Consider the following 25,908-nt stretch of genomic DNA (forward strand, 5'->3'; position numbering starts at 1 on the left):
TTGGCAAGAACAGCTACATGAACTATTAGAAGAACATTCCTAATCAAGAAATGGACCGGTACTTACCATTGTGTGCACACACTTAGATCAATGCCTGTCAGGGCCTTACAACAACGAATGGCAGTCTTAATCAACACAGAGGGGTCTTTTTCTGGGTTTGGTCCATCCAGCGAAGGAGACCAGTGGCCTCCAATGGCCATGGCTTCATCCTTGCCTTTCATTCCCACTAGAAACTAATTCAAAACAAAGAATCATTTACATCTATAACACAGCCCATCAAATTACAATAGATACTTAGGAAATCGGAAAGGTACAAACCTTCCCAATACCACTTTTACTACCTCTGGTCAGTCAAGGAAGAGTTCAGTTCATCATGTTCCACACTGCATTTCAGCAATGGAATAGGATTTACACATCATAACTCATCCTCTAAAATACTTCATCAGAGTTCTTTTAAGGAAACAAGCTATGTGTAAATACAAACTTCAAAAGTATCCAAGAGATTTTACTAGGCTGTAAGTATACACACGATCAAATTCATAGCTGAACTAGAAACACAAAAATTACAGCCATATTCTGTAACAGGAAAAGTATCTCTAATTAAATAAAAGTAGACTTAATATTATGCAACTAACAAGATTTCAAATGTCCTTGTTTTTATTATTTTGTAAATACATTGAAAACTATGATAAGTAAATATACAACTAAAATCAAAATAAACATTTCATTTTACCTTAACAAGTCTAGCAGGATGCTGAAAACCATCACGAAGATCTTGTGGGTCTTCAGCAAGAGCACATGACTTATGATACAAATCTTCCATACTAGGGCTAGCCATCAGCATTACCTATTATAGTCAAATAATTCAATCCTGTCAAAAGTCTAAAGTAATGTGAAAAAAATGAGAAGTACTACTAATTAACATTACATAAGATATTTTTTCCAAAAAATGGAATATAAAATGCTACAGAAAAAAAATAGTATTTGATGCCTCATCAGCCAATTACAAGAAGCAATTTTCAGATCAATCTTTTTTTAAAAATTTATTTATTATATATAAGTACACTGTAGTTGTCTTCAGACACACCAGAAGAGGGCATCAGATCTCATTACAGATGGTTGTGAGTCACCATGTGGTTGCTGGGATTTGAACTCAGGACCCCTGAAAGAGCAGTCACTGCTCTTAACCGCTGAGCCATCTCTCCAGCCCAGATCAATCTTTTAAAACAGAAGCAAACTCATTAAGCAGTATACCGAAAGATACCCTGAGGACTAGTGTCTAGCACACTGACCGGCATCAAGTTTTACCCAGTTCTATAGGAAGTCACATGACTCACAACATTAACTTGTTAATATTTTTTAAGTTTAAATGGCAAAAAATAGCCCTTGTTTTTGTTTTTGTTTTTTTTTTCTTTTTCGGAGCTGGGGACCGAACCCAGGGCCTTGCGCTTGCTAGGCAAGCGCTCTACCATTGAGCCAAATCCCCAACCCCAATAGCCCTTGTTTTATAGCTTAAGAATTAAGACAGGTGTTAAAATAAAACTGTTACATAGCTAAGACAAAAATCAGGCAATTTGAGTCTTTTAACTAACAACCATTTCCAAAGGATAGCTCTAAATGCTATGATATTCAAAACGTGGATCACAATGGAATACAAACCTTTGCACTGTACAGGTGGTCAGCATCAGGTGGGTCAAGAACAGCCACATTTTTTTCTAAGGACTCCACTTCTCGGTGCATCACATAAAAATTGCAGTAATTTCCCAGTTGAAATGGTCTTGACAATGGGAAAGCATCCACCCATGTAAACTGAGCATCAAAAAAGTCACTAGGAATATATAAGTTCTGATAACGGCGTCTTAGTTCCATCATGTCACAACTAGGACTGAAAAGCAGACACAGACAGTGAATAAAAAGCCTTCAGGCCAAAGGTTATACACTTGTATTCATGCACTTCCAAAGCTACATACAAGTTGACAGAGTAAAAATGAACAGATTCAAGATGAACAGCTCATAATCACATTAGTGTAAGGAAGTTTTGAGTTCTACAATTACAGATGAAGAGCTTTAAAACCTATTTGTAATTGGTTCATTTGATGTTCTGTAAATTTATATAAATTTTAACAACAGAGAGAATAAAGAAGGCTTCTCCATATAGTATATTTTGAAGGCTGGGAAAGTTCCCTTCAGGTTTCTCTGAAATATTCGAACTATATACTTAAATGTAGGAGTAAACAAAGTCTGTACTGCTGAATAAATGATATTTAAATGTCATGCTTACTTCTCTATTTTTTGTGTATAGGTTCTCATTCCTTAGAGAAGACCCTTTGAAATTTAACTCCAAACATAATCCCAGAGAACACCTGAACAAGTGTTCTTTTCTCCCTTAGCTGCAAGCATGGATACTTGAAAACCCTGTATACAAAGTGATGACAGGAACTAAATATCTGATTACTTTCCCACATTTATGCTACACAGAAAAAGACAATTTTATTATATGGTAAGAGCCTAGATTAAACATACTTAAATTTAAAAATTCCCATGAGTCAGGCGTGACGGCACATGACTCCAAGCAGTCCAGAGACAGAGGCAAGCAGAAGTCTTTGAGTGCAAGGCAAATTCACAGGAAAGCAAAATCCAAAGCAGCTCTAGGTGATCTGTAACTTCAACACTTCAGTGTGGAGACTTAGATCTATGCCACATTACACTGCAAACAGGGACAAGTTACTTGCTGTTCACATCTAACAATAACTTTTCAAAAAATGTGCATGTATGTATGTCTATATGTGTTGTGCTCCAGGATGAACTTGCAGTTCCCATGGGGGAGATCAAAAGAGGGTATCAATTCCCTGAAGCGGAGTAGTTGCAGTGGTTCGAATGAGAATCGTTCCTATTGGCACACAGATTTGAATGCCCAGAGTGCAGCCAGTGGGACTGTCTGGACAGTATTAGAAGGTGTGGACTTGTTGGAGGAGCTGTGTCACTGGGGTTGGGCTTTGAGGCTCCAAAGGCACATGTCACTTCCAGTTAAGTCTATCTCTGTCTTATTCTTGTAGAGAAGGTCTACAGAGCCATGCCTGCTTGCCGGCTGCCATCATCATGGATCTACTTAATATCCTCTGGAATTATAAGCCCCAAATTAAATGCATTCTTTATAAATTACCTAGGTTGTGATGTGTCGTCACAGCAGTAGAAAAATAACTAAGACCCGGTGGGAGTAGCACACACTTTTAACCCCAGCACCCAGGAGGCTGAGGCAGGCAGATCTGAGTTTGAGGCCAGCCTGGTCTACAGAGCGAGTTCCAGGACAGCCAGGGCTACACAGAGAGACCCTGTCTTGAAATACCAAAGAGAAAGAAATACCACCATCACTTCTCTAACAAATAAGAACAGAGGGTATGTACAAGTCAGCCGTTTATTGCTGCTGATCTAATACCACTGCCATATGAGTCCACTGTGAGAAGAGAAATGTAGAAACTATATCACAAAGTTTCTTTGTTTTTGAGATTTAATTTTCTGTACATATCTGTAAGTCTTATCTATCTGTGAACCATGTGCATCCAGGACAGGAAAGGGTACAGGACTCCTGAAATAGGATATGAGAAACATGGGTGCTGGGAACTGAATCCACTCTCTCTGGAAGCAATGCCCTTACCCAGAGCCATCTCTTCAACCCCCTTCACCTTTATTTTTAAGTAAGAAAGTTAAGTACAAAAATTTTCCAACACTAGATATATCTTGCACCAAAGCAGTAACATCTAAAATTAAACAGTGGCTAAGTACAAATAATTTTCCTTCACTCTAGCTCATAATTACATTAGTGTAAGGAAGTCTTGAGTTCTACAATTACAGATGAAGAGCTTTAAAACCTATTTGTAATCGGTTCATTTGATGTTCTGTAAATTTATATAAATTTTAACAACAGAGAGAATAAAGAAGGCTTCTTCATTAAGTATATTTTGACGGCTGGGAAAGTGTTTTTGGTTCCCTTCAGGTTTCTCTGAAATATTCGAACTATATACTTAAATGTAGGAGTAAACAAAGATAAAATACACTAATAATACATTTTATATGGCTTAGAAAATGTGGCCTGTGTGAGTTTACTATTTTTAGTTTATAATGTGTCCATATATAGGCAGCTATACAGAAATAATTTTTTGTTTCAATTTTTGAAATATATTTTTTAACCTAGTGTTAATAAATAAAACCCCAGTTACGGGTCCCCCCGCCCAGTTTAACATAGCTATCCAGTTATCCTGTTCATATTAAAAAAAACAAAAACAAAAAACCCCACTAATGTAGCCTAGGAAGACTTGCTAACTGATCAAAACTATAAAAAACGTATCATCACAAGATAAAGCTTTCTGTTAAGTAGCATACTAGTTTTTTAATGAGACCTTAATATAGAGAAAATACAGCCATCTGGTCTGACTCACAGACATACCTGTCTGTGCCTCCCCAGTCTCTTTATTGAAGGTGTGCACCAGCACATCTGTCTCCATTTCTCTTTTTCCTCCCTGTTAGTCTATGATCAGTGTGCCACACTGCTCACTGCCACCATGAACTACAGAGGATCTTAGTTCTCATACAGTAGGTTAATGCTGTAGACATTTAATTCAACTTCACAGTGACTCCGTAAGTTTATGTGAGCTTTGTATGAGGCTAAGAGATGGACTAATCTCCTTCTGACTCCAGACTCTAAGAGTTAACTCACCAAGGACACAGACAGGTAAGTCACCTAAGTATAACAAGTATGTGAGAAGAAGAGGTCAGTGTTTCCGTATCACACCACTCTGCCACAGCTAATCTTGAAACAAGAGTATTGCTGCCTTAATCCACAATTAGCAAATTTAAAGTTACCAGTAAATCTTGATTCTAAGACTCTAACTTTAAAACTGTATTACAAAGGAAGATTCTCTGGAAGTTTGCTTCTTTGCTTCTTGGTCAGTTGTTTTTGATACTGGGATTGAACCTACAGCTTCCATATTAGGCAAGCGCTCTTGTCCAGGGCTATATCCTAAACCAAAAGGTGCTTAAGAAGCTGCTATCCTAAATGTGTACTCAAAAATCACTGTTCTTATTTAAGGAACAAAATTCCAAATTCAAATTGCATTTCTGCCCTCAGATAAATAACACAAAGTGTTACTAAGTAACTTTACAAGAAAAAGACATATTCTGTACCAAACTATATAAAACTCTAACACTAATAATGAAATTTAAAAGAAGCAAACAAACCACAGACGGAAAAACTTACCAATCTAAAGAAAACTTTGAAAACTGCACTGTGTACCGTGGAACAACACGGCGGACTCTCCGAGGGGATCGTTCTCTTTCTCTCCTGGGCGACCTCTCCCGGGAACGTTTCCTCTGAGGTGATCTTTCTCTGGATCTGCGTCTTTCTCTGTCCCTTTCACGACTTAAAGCAAGGATTTCTAAAATTACTCTGGGGCCACCAGGATGGCTCAACAGGCACAGGCGCTGCGACCAAGGGTGAGAACCTGAGTTTCATTCCCAGAACCCACAGAGTAGGAGAGAACAGACTCCTCCAAGTTTGCCTCTGGTCTTCACATACACACCATGGCATGGATACAGACACAGATTAAATAAACGAGTAAAACCTTGCTAATATTTATTGGTATTATCAAATGGTTCTTGCCAGGCACAGTGGTGTACACCATGAATCACAGCACTCGGAAGGCAGAGGCAAGTACATCTAGTACAGATTCAAGGCCATCCATGTCTATGGAGTTAGGCACAAGGAAGTAAATAGTTTTTAATTTTTTCATTCTTTGTTTGACAGTCTTTGTTATATACACATATATACATACATACAGCAGGCTGGCTCAGAACAACTTCTAATTTACTTTTTATTTTATGTATCTGAGTGTTTTGTCTGTGCAGCTCACACATGCCTAAGCAAGGCCAAAGAGAGCACTGGAAGTCCCAGAACTGGTGTTACAGAGGGTCCTCTGCTACCTTATGGGTGCTGGGAAGCAAACGTGGGTCCCCAGAGGACCAGACAGTGCTCTTACCTCTAAGCTGTTTTTCCAGCCCACCATGTTACCTTCAAACATACCTTCGGTCATCTTTTCTATTAGGTACTTGATCCCCTCTGTCATTTCTTCCTGAAAATCTAGATGGCGGATCTAATCTCCGTGCGGGTTGTGGCTGTGATACTATTCGGACAGGAGGCTGCAATAAGCCAGCTTCAAAAAAGGTAAAAGAAAAGAGAAGAAAATTTGTTAAATTAAGCTCAAAAAACTTTACACAACAATGATAAATATGAACAATCAAGTAGGAGTCTCCAAAGTTGTCTTTTTCCAAGTTAACAAAATACAGTTAAAAAAAAAAAAGTATTGTTTGGTTTCTTCCTAGTAACGAAAACTAAAATTTTCATTTTAAAATAGTATATCTATTTTTCCACAGGACAGTAAAAGTACACCTCTTTGGTACAATGGAAGCAGTGAAGAGATAAATCTGTGTTAAAAAGTACAGTGTATATCAAAGTTCTTTGCCAGTTTGATGGCTCATGCCTTTAATCGCAGAAAGACAGAAGTAGGTAGATCTCTGTAAATTCAAATCCATAATAGTAAGTTACAGGATAGTTAGCCAGGGCTCCAAGTAAGATTCCATCTCAAAAAAAAAACAAAAAAACAAAAAAACGAACCCAAAAAATAACAAAGAAACAGTAGAATTCTAATGGAATCTCTTAATAACAAAACTGCCTTTGGCTGCTAAGTCTAGAATCAACAATAATGTTCTTTTTAAATGCCTTCTGGTCTTATGTCATTACAACGTGTGTGTGTGTGTGTGTGTGTGTGTGTGTGTGTGTGTGTGTGTGTACACATACACAGGTACCCACGGAAGCCAGAGAGGGTACATTGTATCCCTTTGGAACCAGCATATAAATGCTAGGAACCAAGCCCAGGTCCTCTGCAAGAACAACTGCTTTTAACTGCTGAATCATCTCTCTAGCCCTGTATTTTTGTTTCTTTTTAGATGAGGTCTTACTATGCACCCCTGGCTAATGTGAGGTCACTATGCACACCACGCTAGCCTCAATGTCATGAAGATCTATCTGCCAGCCTGTTTCCTGAGTGTTGGGATTAAATATGCATACCACCACCCAGCTCCTACTTTCTTTCTAGAAACAGTGGCACCCCAGGAACATATAGCCAAGTTTTAACTTCATCACTCTATGGGGTAGCTTGTGTAAGGAAGAAGCACACAAAGGGCTGAGCATACAGTTCCGTGGTACAGTGCTTGTCTAGTACTCATACCCAGCACTACCCTTCTCTACCCTATCCCCTACCTTTGCAAACATCAATTGAGTATAAAACAATCAATCCCTTAAAACCCAAGAGGCCACCATGGTAAGAAAAAAGGACAGGAAGGAAAACGAATCTTATTGCCAAACTGGAGAAGACTACCATAGAAACTCCTTATTCTGGAATAAGTAACAAAAATCCATACTCTAAAAAACAGCAATAGGAATTTGTTGAAAGAGAAAATGTACGTAACTTTTTTTTTTTTTCTTTTCTTTTCTTTTTTTTTCGGAGCTGGGGACCGAACCCAGGGCCTTGTGCTTGCTAGGCAAGCGCTCTACCACTGAGCTAAATCCCCAACCCCTGTACGTAACTTTTTAATAGAATAGAATCACCTAAAAGAAGTTGGCAAGCATGTTTGCAAATGACCCAAGTCACAGACACTCAAAGTGTGTGGTGTGTGTGTGTGTGTGTGTGTGTGTGTGTGTGTGTGTGTGTGTGTGTGTGAGAGAGAGAGAGAGAGAGAGAGAGAGAGAGAAAGAGAGAGAGAAAGGGGGGGTAAAGAGAAAGAGAGAGCGACCTTTTAAAATGTAAACTATTTTTAGCTTAAGCAAACTACAGGCTCAAATTCAAGGCCTACAGTTTGCCAGTACCTGATGTATACACACGAAATCAATGAGTACTATGGAATAAGATAGGTAGAGAATGTTAAAATACCATTGGGGTATTATTCATTTACAAAAGAAAAAGAATTCAGTTAGTCCAGAAAAATCTATGGCTACTGATAGCTACAAATATTCAAATCCAGCATCAGTAACACTGGGAGAACTGAAAGCTTATAAAATAATGCAGTATAAATTACAAAGCATTGGTTATAACCAATTCTTGCCAAATCATATAGACTTACCCCCCGATTTCTAAGACAAAGGAACAAAGTAAAAAACAAAACAATAAAACACAAGGAATCAAAACAAATCCAAAAAAGGAACATTACAAAAGAATACATAAGAGGTAATGAAGAAATCCAAAATAAATAAGTATCAATTTAGAAAAACAGGTGTGGCAGCACATGCCCATAATCCTAGGCATTTGAGATATACAGGCAGAAGACCTGGAATTCAGAATTATGCATGGCTACAGAGTGAATTCAAGGTCAGTCTGGGCCATTTGAAACTCTATCTTATATAACAAAAAGTAAACGACAATAAAAACCAAAGGACATCATAGGGCAAGTGAGATGACTCAGCGAGTGGGTGGCCCACTAACCACACAAGCCTCAGTTCTATAGAAAAATAAAAACTCTTCTGCAAAGTTACTCTCTGATCTCTACATGTGTGCTATTGGCACACAAGTCTACACTCAGTACAAACAGTACACTCAGTACACACAAACATACTAATTAAAAACAGCCAGCAGGAGCTGGAGAGATGGCTCATGGCTAAGAGAACTAGCTGCTCTTCCAGAGGTCCTGAATTCAATTCCCAGCAACCATATAGTTGCTCACGACCATCTATACAGGGATCTGATGCCCTCTTCTGGCATGCAGGTATACATACATACAAAGTACTCATGTGTTTTTTAAAAACTTAACTAAAATAAATAATAACCAGGGAGCTGGGGAGTTTAGCAATAAGAGCACCATGGACTTCCAGGACTCCATTTCAGTTCCCAGCACTCATGTGGCAGCTCACACCTGTAACTCCAGTTCTAGGACATCCAATGCCTTCCTCTGGTCTCCAAGGTAAGCACATGGTGCAGACAGTAAATAAATCTAATAAACTTCCATATGACCCACTCATACCACTCTATGTACACCTATGTTTATAGTTATGCTACTCACAAGACATAAGAAATAGCACTCACCAACAAAGGTAGCATGTGCATGTGTGTATGTGTGTGCGTGTGTGTGTGTGTGTGCGTGTGCGAAATGCACTTTTATGCAACCATAAGGGAAAAATGAAATCGTGGTATGTGCAATAAAACTGATTCAATCAAAAATCATAATGCTACATGTAAAGATTCAGAACAACACATACTGTATGATTTTTCTCATATGCAGAAGCTCAATTTAAATGTGTGTGCTTATTTATATTGTAAATAACAAAAGTATAAGAGAGATTGAGAGAAAAAGGGCATGCTAGTGAAGATCAGACGGTACAAAACATGCGGTAGGACATCAGCAAAGGGGACTGAAAGAAAAAAGATCATCTATAGACTGGGGGAGATCCCAGAGAGAGCAGCTGGAAGAACATGGGAACAATGTATGACACTCAGTGTGTGCTGAGGCAGGGATGATGCCCATGCTATGTGTATTTACTGCAAACATTAGAAAGCAAAAACAAAAACATTCCATTTCACACTCGTCAGCTTTATTGTCAACTTGAAACAAACTAAAATCATCTTGAAAGAGGGAACTGGGGCTGGAGAGATGGCTCAGTGGTTAAGAGCACCCGACTACTCTTACAGAGGTCCTGAGTTCAATTCCCAGCAACCACATGGTGGCTCACAACCATCTGTAATGAGATCCGATGCCCTCTTCTGGTGTATCTGAAGACAGCTACAGTGTACTTATATATAATAAATGAATAAATAAATCTTTAAAAAAAAAAAAAAAAAAAAAAAAAAAAAAAAAAGAGGGAACCAGCTAAGAAAACCATCCCCATCAGACCAAACCAACCAACCAACTAAAGATACATCACATTTTCTTGACTAATGACTGATGTGGGGAGGGAGCAGCCTACTGTGGGTGAAGCCACCACTGGGTTGATGGTGCTGGGCAGTGTGGGAAAACAGTGGGCAAGTGTGGAGAGCAAGTCAGAAAGCAGCATTCCTCCACAGTCTCTGCTTCAGATCCTGTCCTGACAGTCCTCAATGATGGAATATAAACTGTAAGCCAAGTAACCCTTTCCTCAAGTTGGTTTTAGACCGTATTTTATCACAGCTAAAAGGGAAAATTCAAGAGTAGAAAATGTTCTGTTCATGTTTTCCTGAAGTCCATGATACCTTTGTAATTAGAAGCATGTTCTTATTATGTTAGCAGTTTAAACATCTACGCATTCAGTGGAAACAAGAAGTGAAGATACATCACATTTAATACCTTTCTGCTGTGGCTGCTGTAGTAAGGGCTGTGGCTGCGTCTGCAATAGGGGTGTAATAGAAGCAGCTGAGATCTGGGCTTGCAATAATGACTGGGGTTGGGGCTGTGCCTGAACACCAAATGTTGTCTGTGGCACAATCGGCTGGATAACAGCAGTAGGAGTCTTCAGTAAAGGTTGGGTTTGGGACTGATTCTAAAAACAAAACAAACCAAACAAACAAATAAATAAAGTTCTTTAAAAAGATATTACAGTGCAAAACAGAAATGTCAAGTACCAAGTGTCCACAGTAGCAACTCAGTAACTACGTACCTGATTTGGTAGTGTCTGAATTCTTTGTGCATTCCATTTAAAAGGCATATTAGGATTATAAGTTGCTTCAACCAAGACTCTATCACCCACTTGGGGGGTTTTCCCTTTAACAGCACTGGAAAAAAGTAAACACAGGCATAAGAGAAATTCTTTCAAATTGATTTATATATAACTAGAGGGCTCTTCCCACACAAAGATTTATACACTTATTTCTTTGTTTTGCTTCTTTTCTTTTGGAAACAGGGTCTGTTTATGGAGCCTTGGCAGGCCCAGAAATCACTATGTATATCAGGCTGGCCTCACAGAGATCTGACAGACTCTGCCTCAAAAACTACAGTGATTTTTTAAAGCATAAAGACAACTAAAATGGAGTCTGGATGGCATGTTCATGTTTGCTTATTTATCTTTTAAAGGTGTTTTTGTTACTTGTTTGTGTATAAATATTCACCTGCATATAAATATATAGACCACATTTGTGCCAGGACCATGGAGATCAGAAGATGGGCTCTGATCCCTGGCACTATAATAACAGATGAATGGGAACCACAGTACAGGTGACGGGAGCTAGCCACGGGTCTTCTGCAGGAATAACGAGTGCTTTAAACGGCTGAGCCATCTTGCAGTCATGAAGATTTACTCCTAATGATCTGAGGGGTCTGTTATGGACATGCTCACGTGAACTGGTGCCCTAGAAATCAGAGGAATCAAATGCCTTGGGGCTAGAGTTACAGGTAGCTGTCTGTGATCCACCTCACATGCATGCTGGGAACTGAACAACAGTCTTTTGCAGGAGCTTGAAGCACCCTTAACTGAAAAGCCAGCTCTCCAAGACTCATTTTTAAGTTGAATACATTTTCCCTTCTCATTTACATAAACAAGAAGGATTCAAGTACAGGAACAATTTGCCTTGTATTTTCTCAATGCTCCTCTATGTACAAAACCATCTTGCTGTAATACCATAAGAATAAGATTTTAGAGAGAAAATGGAAAAAAGGTGGCCCAACAACAGGAAAATATTGATCAGTAAGTAGTTTTCTCTAGTACAGTACTTTTTTAGTTCAATAAAATCACCTGAGGTTAGATGGTTAAGTGGGCACAGCCTTATGCTGGGCAAGCATGTGGACCTGAGTCATCATGTCAGAATACATGTAAGAAGCTGAGCATGATTCCTCATGCCTACACGCAGTGCTCTAAGAGGAGAGCTAGAGGGGTCACTGGGTTTTGGTGGCCTAGCCTAGCTCCAGATTCAGTGATAAAGCCTGTTTCAAAAGCAGGGCGGAATGGAAGTGGCAGCACATGTCTTTAATCTCAGAACTCAGAAAACAGCGGCAGGCAGATCTCTTGTATGAATTCACTCTGATCTCTTCCATGAATTCAAGTCCAGTCTGATGTCTGGTCACATACAGAGTTCCAGAACACCAAGGCTACAAGTGAAACCCTGCCCCCCCAAAAGGGGGGGGGGACTGAGCAGGACACCCCAATGTCTTCCTTTGTCCTCTGTTCATGCACTTTTCTAACAACTCCCTCATGTACACACAAAAAAATAATCTTAAAAGAAAAAAAATCCTATTTCCTGCAACTGCTATCACAAAAATGAGGAAGATAATAGAGACATTAGAAGAAAAACAGAACACTAAATTTTGTTTCAATTGAAAACCTATTTGTCAGACAGAGTGGTCCACACCTTTAATCCTAGCATCTAGAAGGCAAAGACAGAGTATCTGTGAGTTCAAGGCCAGCCTGGGCCTGGTCTACATAGCAAGTAGTCAGCCAAGACTGCATAGTAAAACCCTTTCAAAAAAAAAAGGGGGTTGGGGGGGAGGGAGGCAACTAAACAAAATAACAAAACCTTAATGTCCTTTGACCAGGCAAGGTAGCAAACACCTAAATCTCAGCACTCAGGAGGCAAAGGCAGATGGATTTCTGTGCGTTCACTGTGAGCCTGTACACAGTCTATACAGTAAATTCTAAGCCAGCTAGGGCTGCACAATGAGCTCCTATCTCAAAACAACCACCACCACCACCAACTTATTTTTTAGAAGCAGGAGAGGATTCATTGTCAAGTCTAGCAAGTAGAAAGTGAAATACTTGCTATACAAGCATGAGGAGCCAAGACTGAATCCAAAAACCAACATAAAACCTGGGCATGGTGACATAAACCTGTAACCATGGGATTAGGAGGGCAGTGACAGACCCAAGGGACCTGAAGGACAGCCAGTCTCTCAGAGATGCTGAATTCCAAGTTAAGTGGGAGATCTTGTCATAAAATAAATGTATGATGGAGAAAAATAAAGAACAAAACCAACCTCTGGCCTGCATATACAGAAACATATACAGAAACGCGCACACACACACACACACACACACACACACACACACACACACTTAGAAAAAAATTATTAGTCAGAATTAAATATGTAAAAACCAATTTCAATTTTTTAAATTCAACCTATATCTTATTCCATTTGTTTGTTTTGAGGCAAAGGTCTTTCTATAAAGCCCAACTGTTCTGGAACTATGCAGCTCAGGCTAGACTAGAAATCAGAGGTCCACCTGCCTCTGCCATCCAAGTGCTGGGATTAAAGGTGTAAAACACCTTAATTTACCTTAATCTCTAATTTAATTCTAAGCTTGGACTTGAGTGTTATTAGAGCTGTTGCCTAACTGACATTTATAAAGAATCAGAAAGAAATTAGCACTTATTCCCAAGCGTGGGGACTGAGCCTGATCCCTGAAATCCACATGACAGGAGAGAACCAACTCCCACCTTCAACCTCCCAAAGTATGTAAACCCCACATTCCCAAACACATTGCAATTTTATCAAAAAGGGCATAAGTATAAACATACTGATTTAAAAATAAAATTATAAACTATAATTTTTGCCATGATTAAGAAAATGTTACTACTCCATATATATATCAATCGACATCTAATGAAGTTTTTACCCAAGCTGAAAGAATACATCTTCATCCACAAATCCAAACGTATCATGTAGTTTTGTAACCACTCCTGTGAAAACACGCTGCTTCTGAGATTGAGTCTGCTGTTGACTGGACCTTGGTGTTGGATAGGACACAGTAATCTGTGCTGCAGGCTGAGGAGTAGACAGGCTAAGGCTTGTGGGCAATGCAACAGCTGGCTATCAAACAAAGCAACATCACATTAAGTCTTGCAAATAACCGCACGCTCAGGCATTGCACTAGTCAATGGCCCAAACCAACAGGAAATTCCCGAAACAGGGAAACAAACAAACAACTAGGCAAGTTATGAATTATTTATAGTGCTGGAGAGGTAGAAGCTTGATGACCAGTCCAGCCTGCACTGATATCCTATCTCAAAGTAAAACAGTAGATGGTCCCCAAGGAATACTTAAAGTTGTCTCTTGCCCTCTCAAACACGTATATGTGTTTGCACACAAACTTATGCACAAATCTCAGATCCCGAGTATGGAGGCTAATTCCCACAATCCCAGCATACAGGAAGCTGAGCCATGAGGCTCAAGTGACACAGGCTTGAGCAAGGGAAAATAATGTGATATGCTAACTCAAAAAAGACCAGCCAACTAAACAATCTTTCTAGTAAAGGCTTATTAAAGCCCTAAACACTGTTTAACAACTGAGCATATTTTTTAAATTTGACCAAAGTTACTGTCTCAGGACACTTTAATTTCCTACAGTGCCAATGCTCTCAGTCATAGTCTGGGAGAAACTGGTTCTCAGGAAAGACACTACTATAGCTTTCACACTTGGAAAATTTTGTTAGGAATTGAAAATGAGTCAGAGCTCAGCCTGATGACCTGAGTTCACGCCCTAGAACTGACATAGGAGAAAACTGACCTGCAAATTATCCTCTGATCTTGACATGCATCCAAATATACACTACCACATACTTAAGAGTAACTTTAATTTTTAAATAGAAAATAATTAAACATTTGTCAACTTATGTTCTTGTTCTGTGGTGTATGTTCAAATGTGTGTCAGTCCTGATAATCAAACCTGGGGCCTCAAACACACTAAGTGAGCACCCAGAGTAATTTAGTTTTTGTTTGTTTGCTTTATAAAGAAAGAACTTCCTATGTAACCCAAACTGCCATCTAATCTGGGGTCCCTTGCCCGCTGCTGGGACTACAGGCTACAGGCGTGTATCACTAAGCTTGGCCCAATTATAATGCTGTAGTTAAGGAAGACGACTTCTCAATACAAGTGTTCTTGGTGGTCGGCTTGTTTGTTTATTGTTTGTTTTAGACAGGGTCTCACTTTGTAGCTTGGGCTGCCTGAAATTGTTTGGCCTTAAACTTACAGAGTTTGACCATGTCGCTGCCTCTCTAATGCTAGGATTGAAGGCATCAGCATCCTAGTATATTATGAGATCTTTAGATTTTTTTTTTTTTTTGGTTCTTTTTTTCGGAGCTGGGGATCGAACCCAGGGCCTTGCGCTTCCTAGGCAAGCGCTCTACCACTGAGCTAAATCCCCAACCCCGATCTTTAGATTTTTATTAATGTATATGGGTGTGTATCTGTATGTGTATGTGTATGTGTATGTGTGTCCAATGTAGTCAAAAAGGGCAATAGGTAGTTCCTGGAGCTAGAGCCAGTTACAGGCAGCTGTAAGACGGAAACTGACATGGGTCAGTCCCCTGAACAGTAGCAAGCTCCTCTTAATTGCATGCTCAGGCATCTCTCTAGTCCCGTATTTAAAAAAAAAAAGAAAAAGTAACAGGGTCTGGGGGAATAACTTAGCTGCTAGAGTGCTTGCTAAACGAGTGCTAGGAGAAAATGGTATGCTATGTATATATCACATGCACTCGGATGTGACGGAAGCCAGAATAAGACATGAAATGCCTTTCTATATGTCCTCTAGCTAACTGACACAGATTTCCAGCACTTTATAAACCAAACACTGTAGAACATGGCACCAGGGAATCGGAAGCAGGAGGACAAGAAATGCAAGGTCATCTCTGGCAATACAGCCAATTGAGGCCAGCCTGGGATATAAGAGACCCATCACAGAGAAACAAAAATGAAGTAACAGATTCCTAACTTAAACTGTACAAAGAATTAGAAGGTAAAAAGCTTCTATTTTATCTGAGAAGTTTCATATACCCAGTTTTGTACTGAAAAAACTACCTCCTATTGATTGTTAAAGTTCTGTCTGTCCATCCGTCCATGCATCCCTGCATCCATTCATCCATCGCTCATTCCTTCCTTTAAAATAAATGGAAGCAACCTGGAGGTGGTTGCACATGTCTTTGATCCCAGCACTGAGGAGATAGAGACAGGCAGATCTCTGTGAGTTCAAGGCTAGCCTGGTTTACAGAGCAAGTTCCAGGACAGCCAGGGCAACACAGAGAAACCCTGTCTCGAAAAACCCTAAGTAAGCAAATAAATAAATAAATAGGAAGCCTGTAACACACAGTTCATATCCATAACACAGAATATTTATCCAACAATAAATATTACATGTGGTTATACAACTCAAACAAATTATCTTTTAATCCTTATTGAAAAACTACAATGGAAATAACTCAGATGCTCGAAAGAAATTCACATCAAACTAACCTGTGTTAAAATGGTCTGCTGGGGTTGCTGTAACTGAAAGTAAAAAAAGAAACAAGGTCAATCGGTATGTGTATTTCAGAGATTTGTAGAGGTGTTCTTGCTTTGTCAATTTTATCTTTAATCTTATGTGCATGGGTGTTTTGCCTGGGATGTATAACAGCATCAAGTGCATGCCTTGTGGTGGCAGAGGACAAAAGAGCATATCAAGATCCCTGGGAATTGGGAATCACAGATGTTTGTGAACCACCAGACACGCGTATTGCGAATCCAACTCTGGACTAAAGTTACAGTTGTGAGCCACCATATGGGTGCTAAGAACTGAACCAGCCCCTCTTGAGGACCAGCAAGTGCTCGTAAACACTAAGCCATGTCTGCAGAGCCCTGGTCTTGGTCTTACACATTAGCCTATTTATTTAAAAACTGTGAAAAGCAACCCATAACTAGCAGGACTCACCGACAACTACTTCAAAACATGTACCTGACATTTCTTTTTTTTTTTAATTTTCTCTTTCTCTTTTCTTTTTTTCCGGAGCTGGGGACCAAACCCAGGGCCTTGGGCTAAATCCCCACTGAGCTAAATCCCCAACCCCGTACCTAACATTTCTAACTCAGTAACTAAGTACTAAGCTACATTAATAGAAATAAAGAAGTTGGAGCCCGTTGTAATGGTGCATATCTGTAATCCCAGCATCTGCCTGGTCTGCAGAAGAGTCTCAGGCCATGGCTATACAGTGACTGTCTCAAAATAACTATATTAATTTAAATTTAAAAAGCTGATTTGTCTGGGGGTGAAGGGAAAAAGTGTATTGTGGAATTAGCTGTTTCCTATCCCACCCAAAGGATTTGAAACTTTTAAGATTTGAGTATTTTAAGGTGGATAGAAAGAAGGAATTTAAACAGTGTGTCACTTAAATGTGGGGGAAGTAGGAAATTGTTGTTTTTAAATCATTTTTTACCAAAAAAGTATACAAACCTGCTGTTGCACACTATACAAGGCCTGCTGAGGTTGTGAATATTGCTGAAAAAGATAATTAAAGGAGGCAAGGTTAAGATTATTCATTCTCAAAATAATGTAGATATAGATAAAAAGTACACTGAAATTTTCTAAACCAGCTACATTTCAAGTAAAAATTAAGGGGTTGGGGATTTAGCTCAGCGGAAGAGCGCTTGCCTAGCGAGCACAAAGCCCTGGGTTTGGTCCCCAGCTCCGAAAAAAAAAAAAAAAAAAAAAAAAAAATTAAGTAAGTGAGCTATTGCAGTTGAGATTTTCATAAAATGGTTAAGGTATATATGTCCAATTTAAGAAGATTCTGCCAGAAAGTGGTGACACATGCCTTTAATCCCAGTGCTCAAGAGGCAGGAGCAGGTATATTTCTGTGAGTTTGAGGCCAGCCTGGTCTAGAGATCAAATTCCAGGACACTGTCTCAAAAAACAAACAAACAAACAAACAAACAAACACCCAAAACCAACCGAACAAAATCCAAACAAACAAACAAAAGAATTTAAAATTTCTGATGATAAAACTATACTTTGTAAAAAACATAGAAACTTTCTGTTTTTAATTCATTTTGTCTTCAGATAGCTTCCTGCTATGTATTCCAGGAATGGCTCAAATTCAATATTCTCCTCCTTGCCTGTCCCACGTGCTGAGATTACAGGTATGTACCACCAGGTAAAATTGCTCTGGCTGATTTGGAACTCAATTTGTAGGCCAGGTTGGCCACGACCTTAGGGAAATCGGCCTCCCTCTGCCTGCAGAGAGCTTGCAGAGATTGACGGCGTGTCCTGTGACAACAGCTTTTTTAGTCTACAATTGTTCACTGTTGAAATACAGAGGTAGCAGACAATCATACTAGTAAACCCTTGGGATGCTAAGTAGGAGCATCATGTGTTCAAGATAAACATAAACAACACAGACAACCTGTCTCAAAAACAAAAGAATGAACAAATAAGAGAACAAAACAGACAGCAACTCTAGGTAGACTATCACTGTATCACCTCAGACATCACTTTAAGACTCACCTGCTGTAAGACAGCTGCAGCTTGCTGCTGCAGTGCCGCAGTTTGTGTTAACTGATAGTTTGCTGGTGTCTGCGTGGTAAGGCCTGCGGCCGCCAATGCAGTCTGCTGCGTATAGATGGTAGGGGACGCTCCCAGAAGTGATGGCTGCTGAACACCTAGTGCAGCTACAATGAGATTAAAAGAGAGAAGAGTGACCAAGATTACGTGTTTCCGGACCAAGTAATCTCCCGTGACTTCCATAACAAATATAAGGAAAATTGGCTCTACTCACCTACACTTCAGGAACATAACCAACTTCACCTAGACTCAGAGTCTAATCAGAAGTGTCTGTCAGAGTTGGAAGTGGTGGCACACACCTTTAATCCTAGGACTAGAATGCAGTCAGACTCTCTAAGTCTGAATCCACCTGGGTCTATATATCAAGTTCCAGGACGGCTAAGGATACATAGAAAGATCTAGTCTCAAAAAATAAAAATTATTTTCAATCAAGCATGGTGTGGTAGTTTGAATATGCTTAGCCCATGGGAAGTGGCACTATAAGGAAGTGTGAGCTTGTTGGAGAAGTATTTCACTGTGAAACTGTAAGCCAGCCCCATTAAATGTTTGCCTTTATAAGAGTTACTTTGTTATGGCGTCTCTTCACAGCAATGAAACCCTAACTAATACACGTGGCAACAAACGGCTGTAACCCCTGCATTAGGAGGTTGTAGACAGGACAACCAAGAGTTTGCCGAAGGTAACAAGATCCAGGTCAGAGAAGGCCATATCAGACTTTCTCAAAAGAAAACAAAAGATAGACAAGACCTTTAAAAAATTACCATTTTGGGGTTGGGGATTTGGCTCAGTGGTAGAGCACTTGCCTAGGAAACGCAAGGTCCTGGGTTCGGTCCCCAGCCTCGGGGGTGGGGGGGTGGGGAATTACCATTTTACTAACCTACAATTTACTCTTGAGCAGAAAACTAGCTCAATGACAGAACAATTGCTTGGTAAGTAGAAGCCTGATCTTCAACATTGTAAAAGAAAAGAGTGACTGTTTTACCTACAAGCAGATGAGAAAGTAAGAGGAGGTGCTGGGAGGACCTGACTTTGACAGATTTCCAGTGGAAAATATTTCCAGGGTACCTCTTCTGACCTCCAAAAGACACCAGGCATACAAGTCCCACATATACATAGATGCAGGCAGCATTCATACATTTGCTGTTCTTCCAGAAAGGCAAGTGTTGGGTTCACAACACTCGTACTGGGTGGCTCACAACTGTCTGTAACTACTCCAGCTCTAAGGGAGCTGACACCCTCTTCTGGCCTACACAGGCATTCACACATGTGGGTGGCATTCACTAACACTGATATATACACACAAATAAAAAATAATCTCAAGGAAAAAACAAACAAACAAACAAACAAACAAACCCAAAAAACCAGGGTGCAGTAGTACATACCTAGAATCCCAGCTCTTAAGAAATGGAGGCAGTAGTTAAAGGCTAGAAAAGTAGTACCAGGATAACCTAGACTATAAGAAAGATACACATGCGCAAAGGCAAAAGCCTCTAATCTTACACTTGGGCAGTACTTGGGAGTCAGAGGAAGGTGGATCTCTGTGTCCAAGCTCCAGTCTACTCTACATAGTAAATCGCAAGCCAAGACTATATAGTATGGCACTAAATTGAAGGTCCTTGCTCCTGTGCTGTTTTGTATTAAGAATCTATAGTTCTGGTCAGTGGGGCTGAAGGATAGATTGTGATTAATAAGACATCAGAACCAGTAAGTGAAACCTTTGTTTTGCTTTGCCTCTCAATACTTGTCATCTGGGGCTGAAGACTGTACTGTAGTTAGAAAACTATAAACCAGGCAGGGTAGCACACACCCAAAGGCAGAGGCAAATGGATCTCTAATCTGAGGCTAGTCTGGTTTACAAAGTTCCAAGACAGTCACAGATACATGCATGTAGACAAAACATTCTCTCATACATACATACATACATACATACATACATACATACATACATACATACATAGGCCACACAGAGAAACCATCTTGGAAAAAGTTTCAAGTGTGTTTTATAGTGAGCTATTGCTATCAATAAGATATCACGGAGATAAACAAGAAGAAAAAGTTATAACTGATTTATAATATATCTGCTGGCTAGTTTTATTACAATTTGACAAGAGTTAAGTTCTCTGGAGTGGAAGCCTCAATTTAGAAAATGCCACCATAAGACTGGACTGTAGGCAAGCCTGTAGGGCATCTTCTTAATTAGTGGATGAGGGGAAAGGGCTTGGCCAACTGTGGGTAGAGCCACCCCTGGGCTGATAGTCCTGGGTTCTTTAAGAAAGCAAACTGAGCAAGTCATGTGGAATAAAGCAGTAAGCTACACTCCTCTGGGGTCTCTGCATCAACTTCTGCCTCCAAGTTCCTGCCCAGTTTGAGTTCTGAGTTCTGTTCTGACTTCCTTCAAGGATGAGCACTGCTATTGAAGTGTAAGTCAATAAACCCTTCCCTCCCAAGTTGCTCTTGGTCAGTGTTTCATCACAGCAATGGTAACCATAATTAGAACAATGTGTTTGTGCTTCCAGTTGACAAGAGGCTAATTATCCTGGCATTTTCTCACTGTCAACCTGACTAGAATTATCTAAGAGGGAGCTACAATTGAGAAAAATCCTCCATGACAGGCCTATAGTCAAACCTGTGGAACATTAGGTTCCTAACTTGACTTCCTGCCTTGACTTCTCTGAGGGATGGAGTGACCTGATAGTTAAAATAAACTCCACAGCCAAGTTGTTTTTTGGTTACAGTCTTTATCAAAGCAGTAGGAATTGTACGAGGACAACCACAGGTAGACAGGTACGGTTGGACCTGCAATCTACAGGGTGCATGTGTAGAACTGCTGCAAACTGTGTTTGGCCCTGCACATGTAAAAAAAGCCCTGGGGGGGAAAAAAACAAAAACGAAAACCCCACCATAAGTAACAAATTACTTTTTACTTATTTATTTTTTAATTTATACCTCTGGAAAACTGAAGTAATTTTTTTGACTTTATTTTGAAACTAAGTGTTCCTTTGATGCTTACATTTATTTTTTTTCCCTTAAACTATTAGTAATTGGGTTTTTGTTTGTTCGTTTGTTTGTTTTTGGTTGAGACAGGATCTCATTATTTAGCCCTGAAACTTGCTATGTAGACCATGCTGGCCTGAACTGACACTGATAGAAATCCACCTCCTAAATGCCTCTAAACGTTCTGGCGTTAAAAGACTGAACACCAGCTACCAACTCATCTCACCCACCCCCTACCCCCAGGCCACGCACACGATTGAGAGACACACACACACACACACACGCACACACACACACACACACACATACACACAGAGAGAGAGAGAGAGAGAGACAGACAGACAGACAGACAGAGACAGAACACTTTCAGTCAAGGGTAGCCTGAAACTCAATAAAGTATGACTTGAACTTCTGATCCTCCTGCCTCTACCACAGGAGTGAGTGCTTGATTTCAGATCTGTGGCACCACACCTGCTTTGAGGTGCTAGAAATCAAATCCAAGGCTTTGTGGGTTCTGTGTAAGCACTTTACTACCAAAACATGTCTTATAAGGTCCTCCCTGGTATTAAATTCTCATAGTCAGTATTTCTACATAAATGTAAACAATTGAAACTATAAATGTAGCAGCAATATTACTCAATGGGGTAAATCACTTGCCATACAAGTCTGACAACCTGGGTTCAATTCTCAGAGCCCATCGTGGAAGGAAAGAACCTACTCCCAAAAGTTGGCCACTAACCTCCACACACACTTACCTGCACTCATATACATTATACATACACAACAAGGCGGCGAGAAGGATCACTGGGTAAATGTGCTTGTCATCAAGACTGGCAACCTAAATTCAATTCACTTATCTATGATTTCCTGTGTGTGTGTGTACCCAGCTCTCCCATCCTCTAGATAAGGTCTCTCTGTGTAGACCTGGCTGTCCCGGAACTCAGAGATACACCGCCTGTGCCTCCCAAATGTCAGAATGAAAGGCATGTACGACTATGACCAGGAAAAAAATAAAGAAAAGAAAGAAAAATTAGATATACTTACTTTATAATATTTTGGCTTTTTTCTTTTTGCTGCTGTTTTAAGTTTTGCTTTTTTGATTTTTGTTGTTTTGAGATGTGTGCCACCATACCTGGCCTAAAATGTATCTTCTTAAAACTGAAAACATGCTAAACAAAATGCATTCTATTTGAAGCTCACTACGATCAAATCCCCAGCACCACAGAGAAGGAAGGACAGAAGCAAGGAAGGAGGGCCAGCTAGTTGGCTCATTCTCTCTAATAAATTCATGATCTATAAAACACAGTTAAATCAACTTTAATTATGTTCCAGCATTTGGGAGGCAGAGGCAGGCGGATCTCTGAGTCCGAGGCCAGCCTGGTCCTCAGAGTGAGTTCCAGGACAGCCAAGTCTACTGGTTACACAGACAAACCTGTCTAAAAACCAAAAACCCGAAAGAAAAAAAGATAAACTTCAGGCATTTGAAAACTATAAGCTGGGTGTGGTGGCTCATACCAAAGGACTGTTGCTAATGAAGACTGTGTATCAAAGGCCAACGAAAATGATAAAGTACAGTGGAAGACAAATGGCAAAGTCCCTCCGTAAATTAAAAACGTTAAGACACAAATAACAAAAAAGGAAATTAAGACTATAAAAGCGCTCAAACTGCTGGATAAACGGTTTTGTTTTTGCTCCTGTGTTAATTTTCAAAAGTTTCTTTAAAAATAAAGGGTAAATCATTTCCAATCATTTTACTGTCCTCTGCATTAGACTAAATCACAACTGAGACAGCCCTCACAGACTCATTTCCAGGACAAGTGTTCAGTTGCCTGACCTGGTTGTGACACCGCTGTGGCTGTAAACTGAGTAGCCCATGGTGGATTCTTCTGTCCTCCAAACTGAGCCATGATGCAAGGGGGGGAAACCTTCACTTGTTTCTCTTCTATAGCAGATATCTATAAAGGAAGGAAACAACAAAAGGCTAGTTTAGAGAAACTGATATATTAAAGACATGTTCCAAATGAGAACCAGAAGTAGAATGAGTGCCAACTGAACATTTGAAAGAAAACGCACTATCAACCCATCAACAGATCGCTATGAATACTCTATTTAAAAGATAAATCCTTAGCGGTAGACTTAAAGGAACTTCCTTCAGTAACTACACTGACATTTCCTAAAAAGGCGTGGGGTGGCTTGGTGGCGTGGCTTGGTGGCGCTGCCTTTAAACCGAGCACTCCGGAGGCAGAGGCAGGCGGATCTCTGTAAACTCCAGGCCAGCGTGGTTTATATGACGTTACAGACCAGCTAGGGCTATATGCCGAGACTCTACATGGACAAACGAAATCAGCAACTTTATAGATACAGAAAGCCTTAGTGTTTCTTTGGGCGATGAACGGAGGTCCTGAACTGGGGTTAAATCAGTAACGGAAACTGCGTCGAGACCCCCCTCCCCCATAAAGGCGAGGCACTGACCAATACCATCCCAATAACGAACATTACTTTAAGGACTGGGAAGTTACTATGGCCTTTGTCACCCTAGTCTCCACTCCGGGGGTGGAGAGGCAGTTGGGAGAACGCGCATCTCAAAAAGAACCACTGCGAAGACCCTTCCCGGAAGGATCTAAGAGAAAAGGAAAAGATGGGCCTGGCATCCCGGGCTGGGGACACCCATCTTCCTTCCGCGCCAGCCTCCGTAGAGCACGGGCAGCGGAAGATGGAACCCACGCCTCAGGCCACCGCCACAGCTCCCTCAGGGGCCTGCGGGTCGTCGCAGTCCCTGAGGCCCTCAGGCCGGTCTGAGAGAGCTTCCAAGTCCTGAAAACACTCCCCGCCGCCCTGGGCTGGGCCGGGGCTCAGCACCGCGGCAGCGCGGGCCCGAGAACGCACGGCCTCCGGCCGGTTCACACCAAGGGGCGCAGGCCGCACCTGAGGGGCCTGGAGCCGCCGCGCTGGGGGAAGGGCGCGGCGCGCGGGGCCTGCTCCGACCCGCACAAAAGGGACCGCGTCCCTCGCTCGCCGGCCTCGCCGCGGCCGCCATCACCCACCCGCCCGCGGCCGCCACATCACGCGCTCCCTACTCCTCCGCCGACCCGCCGCGAACAAGCGGAGTCAGCCCGCCTCGGCCTCCCACCGCTCCAGAGCAAAACACTGACCAGACCTTCACCTGAGTCGGGCCGGGGTTAACAGAGAAGCCATTTCAAAACCCGTCAAGCTCAGGCGCATGCGCACACTGCTCCCCTCCTCCACGCCGCACCTCCTCCCGTCTCGAGGAGGAACGGGCGCGTGCGGCCGGACGTTCGGCGTGCGCGCTCCCCGCGTGCGCGTTCACTAGGCAGCCAGAGCTAGAGCGCGCCCTCAGCCGGGTTACCTTGGCTTCGCTTAACAATGAGCGGGCTGTCTTTGCGCCGGCTCCGAGGTAAACGCGGTTCTTCCCTGGAAGAGAGGGAACACGAGCGGCAGTCACGTGGTCCGGCCGGCGTCGCCGCCATCTTGTGGTTGTTCTTATTCTAGTGCTCTTTGCTTGGAAGAATGAGGGTATAAGATCTCAATTGTTTTTGAAATGGAGATATAATTAACATAAAAATCGATATTTGCACATGCCTCCATGTTGTCTGTGTGTTTGACACAGGCGGCCCTGACAGGATTAGAACTTGAGTTCAAAGAAATCCTCCTGCCTCAGCCTTGACATCCCTCAACTGAAGAATGGATAAGGAAAATGTGGTACATCTATGCAATGAATACCTAATATTCAGGTATTAAAAACCAAAGACATCATCAGTTCTGCAGACAAATGAGTGGAGCTTGAGAATATCATTCTGCATAAGTTAACTCAGAGCTGGAAAGACAGGTAAGGTATGTACGTACTTACAAGTGGTCATTAGCCACGAAGTTCAGGGTAACCATGCTACAAACCACAAACTATTAATATGTTTTAAATGCCTATATTCATAACTTTGTTGTCTTACAGTAGATTAAACACCTTTATGATACACATAGTGCCTAGGAACAATGACATTGTCTTCAACAAATCTATTTTACTAGGTCATGGTCATTAATATTGACTCCAGAATTTTTTTTTTTAAATATAAAGTAGCCTCCAGAGATCATGAGTTTGAACACTGGATTCTAACCTAACAATGCTGCTTTGCATTTATGCAAACTTTATTTTTTTAAAAAAGCTTTATTTATTTATCCCATGTATGTGAGTACACTGTCACTGTCTTTGGACAGACCAGAAGATGGCATCGGATCCCCATTACAGATGGTTGTGAGCCACCATGTGGTTGCTGGGAATGGAACTCAGGTCCTTTGGAAGAGCAGTCAGTGCTCTTTATCACTGAGCCATCTCTCCAGCCCTTGTGCAAACTTTAGAAAATGAAGCTTCCTCTGAAAATTGGATTGTTAGGGAGAACTCAACGTTTAGAAGTGTTGGAAATTCCTATTTGCAATGCAATTCCTGATGTCTATGCCAAACGTTGAGCTGTACTCACAACACTGTTCCCAGTTCTTTCCCACCATAATGGAGTATTTCCCTTCTAAGTGTAAGCTAGTATATATGTTTCGTTTCTCACCGCACCTTGTAAATGTTCACCCAACTCAGTGC

The 25,908-nt window shown here is 41.0% G+C and overlaps 1 protein-coding gene and 1 non-coding gene across 2 annotated transcripts in view; both read right to left on the reverse strand.

Annotated features, from left to right (window-relative positions):
* Ccar1 (cell division cycle and apoptosis regulator 1) overlaps nucleotides 1-23,292 on the reverse strand; it is a 41,269-nt gene extending 17,977 nt beyond the window's left edge. Inside the window, exons 1-12 of the mRNA XM_032889281.1 lie at nucleotides 23,140-23,292; nucleotides 18,255-18,418; nucleotides 17,205-17,249; nucleotides 16,232-16,264; nucleotides 13,619-13,812; nucleotides 10,673-10,787; nucleotides 10,363-10,555; nucleotides 6,077-6,206; nucleotides 5,255-5,416; nucleotides 1,660-1,885; nucleotides 734-847; nucleotides 67-233 (exon numbers count right to left, since the gene is read on the reverse strand). Coding sequence (XP_032745172.1) covers nucleotides 67-233; nucleotides 734-847; nucleotides 1,660-1,885; nucleotides 5,255-5,416; nucleotides 6,077-6,206; nucleotides 10,363-10,555; nucleotides 10,673-10,787; nucleotides 13,619-13,812; nucleotides 16,232-16,264; nucleotides 17,205-17,249; nucleotides 18,255-18,418; nucleotides 23,140-23,212 — 1,616 coding nt within the window. The 5' untranslated portion in view covers nucleotides 23,213-23,292. The remainder of the gene's footprint in view (nucleotides 1-66; nucleotides 234-733; nucleotides 848-1,659; nucleotides 1,886-5,254; nucleotides 5,417-6,076; nucleotides 6,207-10,362; nucleotides 10,556-10,672; nucleotides 10,788-13,618; nucleotides 13,813-16,231; nucleotides 16,265-17,204; nucleotides 17,250-18,254; nucleotides 18,419-23,139) is intronic.
* On the reverse strand, nucleotides 360-424 carry LOC116887745. Its single transcript, XR_004386251.1, has one exon. It is a non-coding gene; the product is annotated as a small nucleolar RNA SNORD98 (small nucleolar RNA).
* Nucleotides 23,293-25,908: the final 2,616 nt, after the last annotated feature.

Source organism: Rattus rattus, chromosome 18 (genome assembly GCF_011064425.1).
Source record: "Rattus rattus isolate New Zealand chromosome 18, Rrattus_CSIRO_v1, whole genome shotgun sequence".
Lineage (NCBI taxonomy): Eukaryota > Metazoa > Chordata > Mammalia > Rodentia > Muridae > Rattus > Rattus rattus.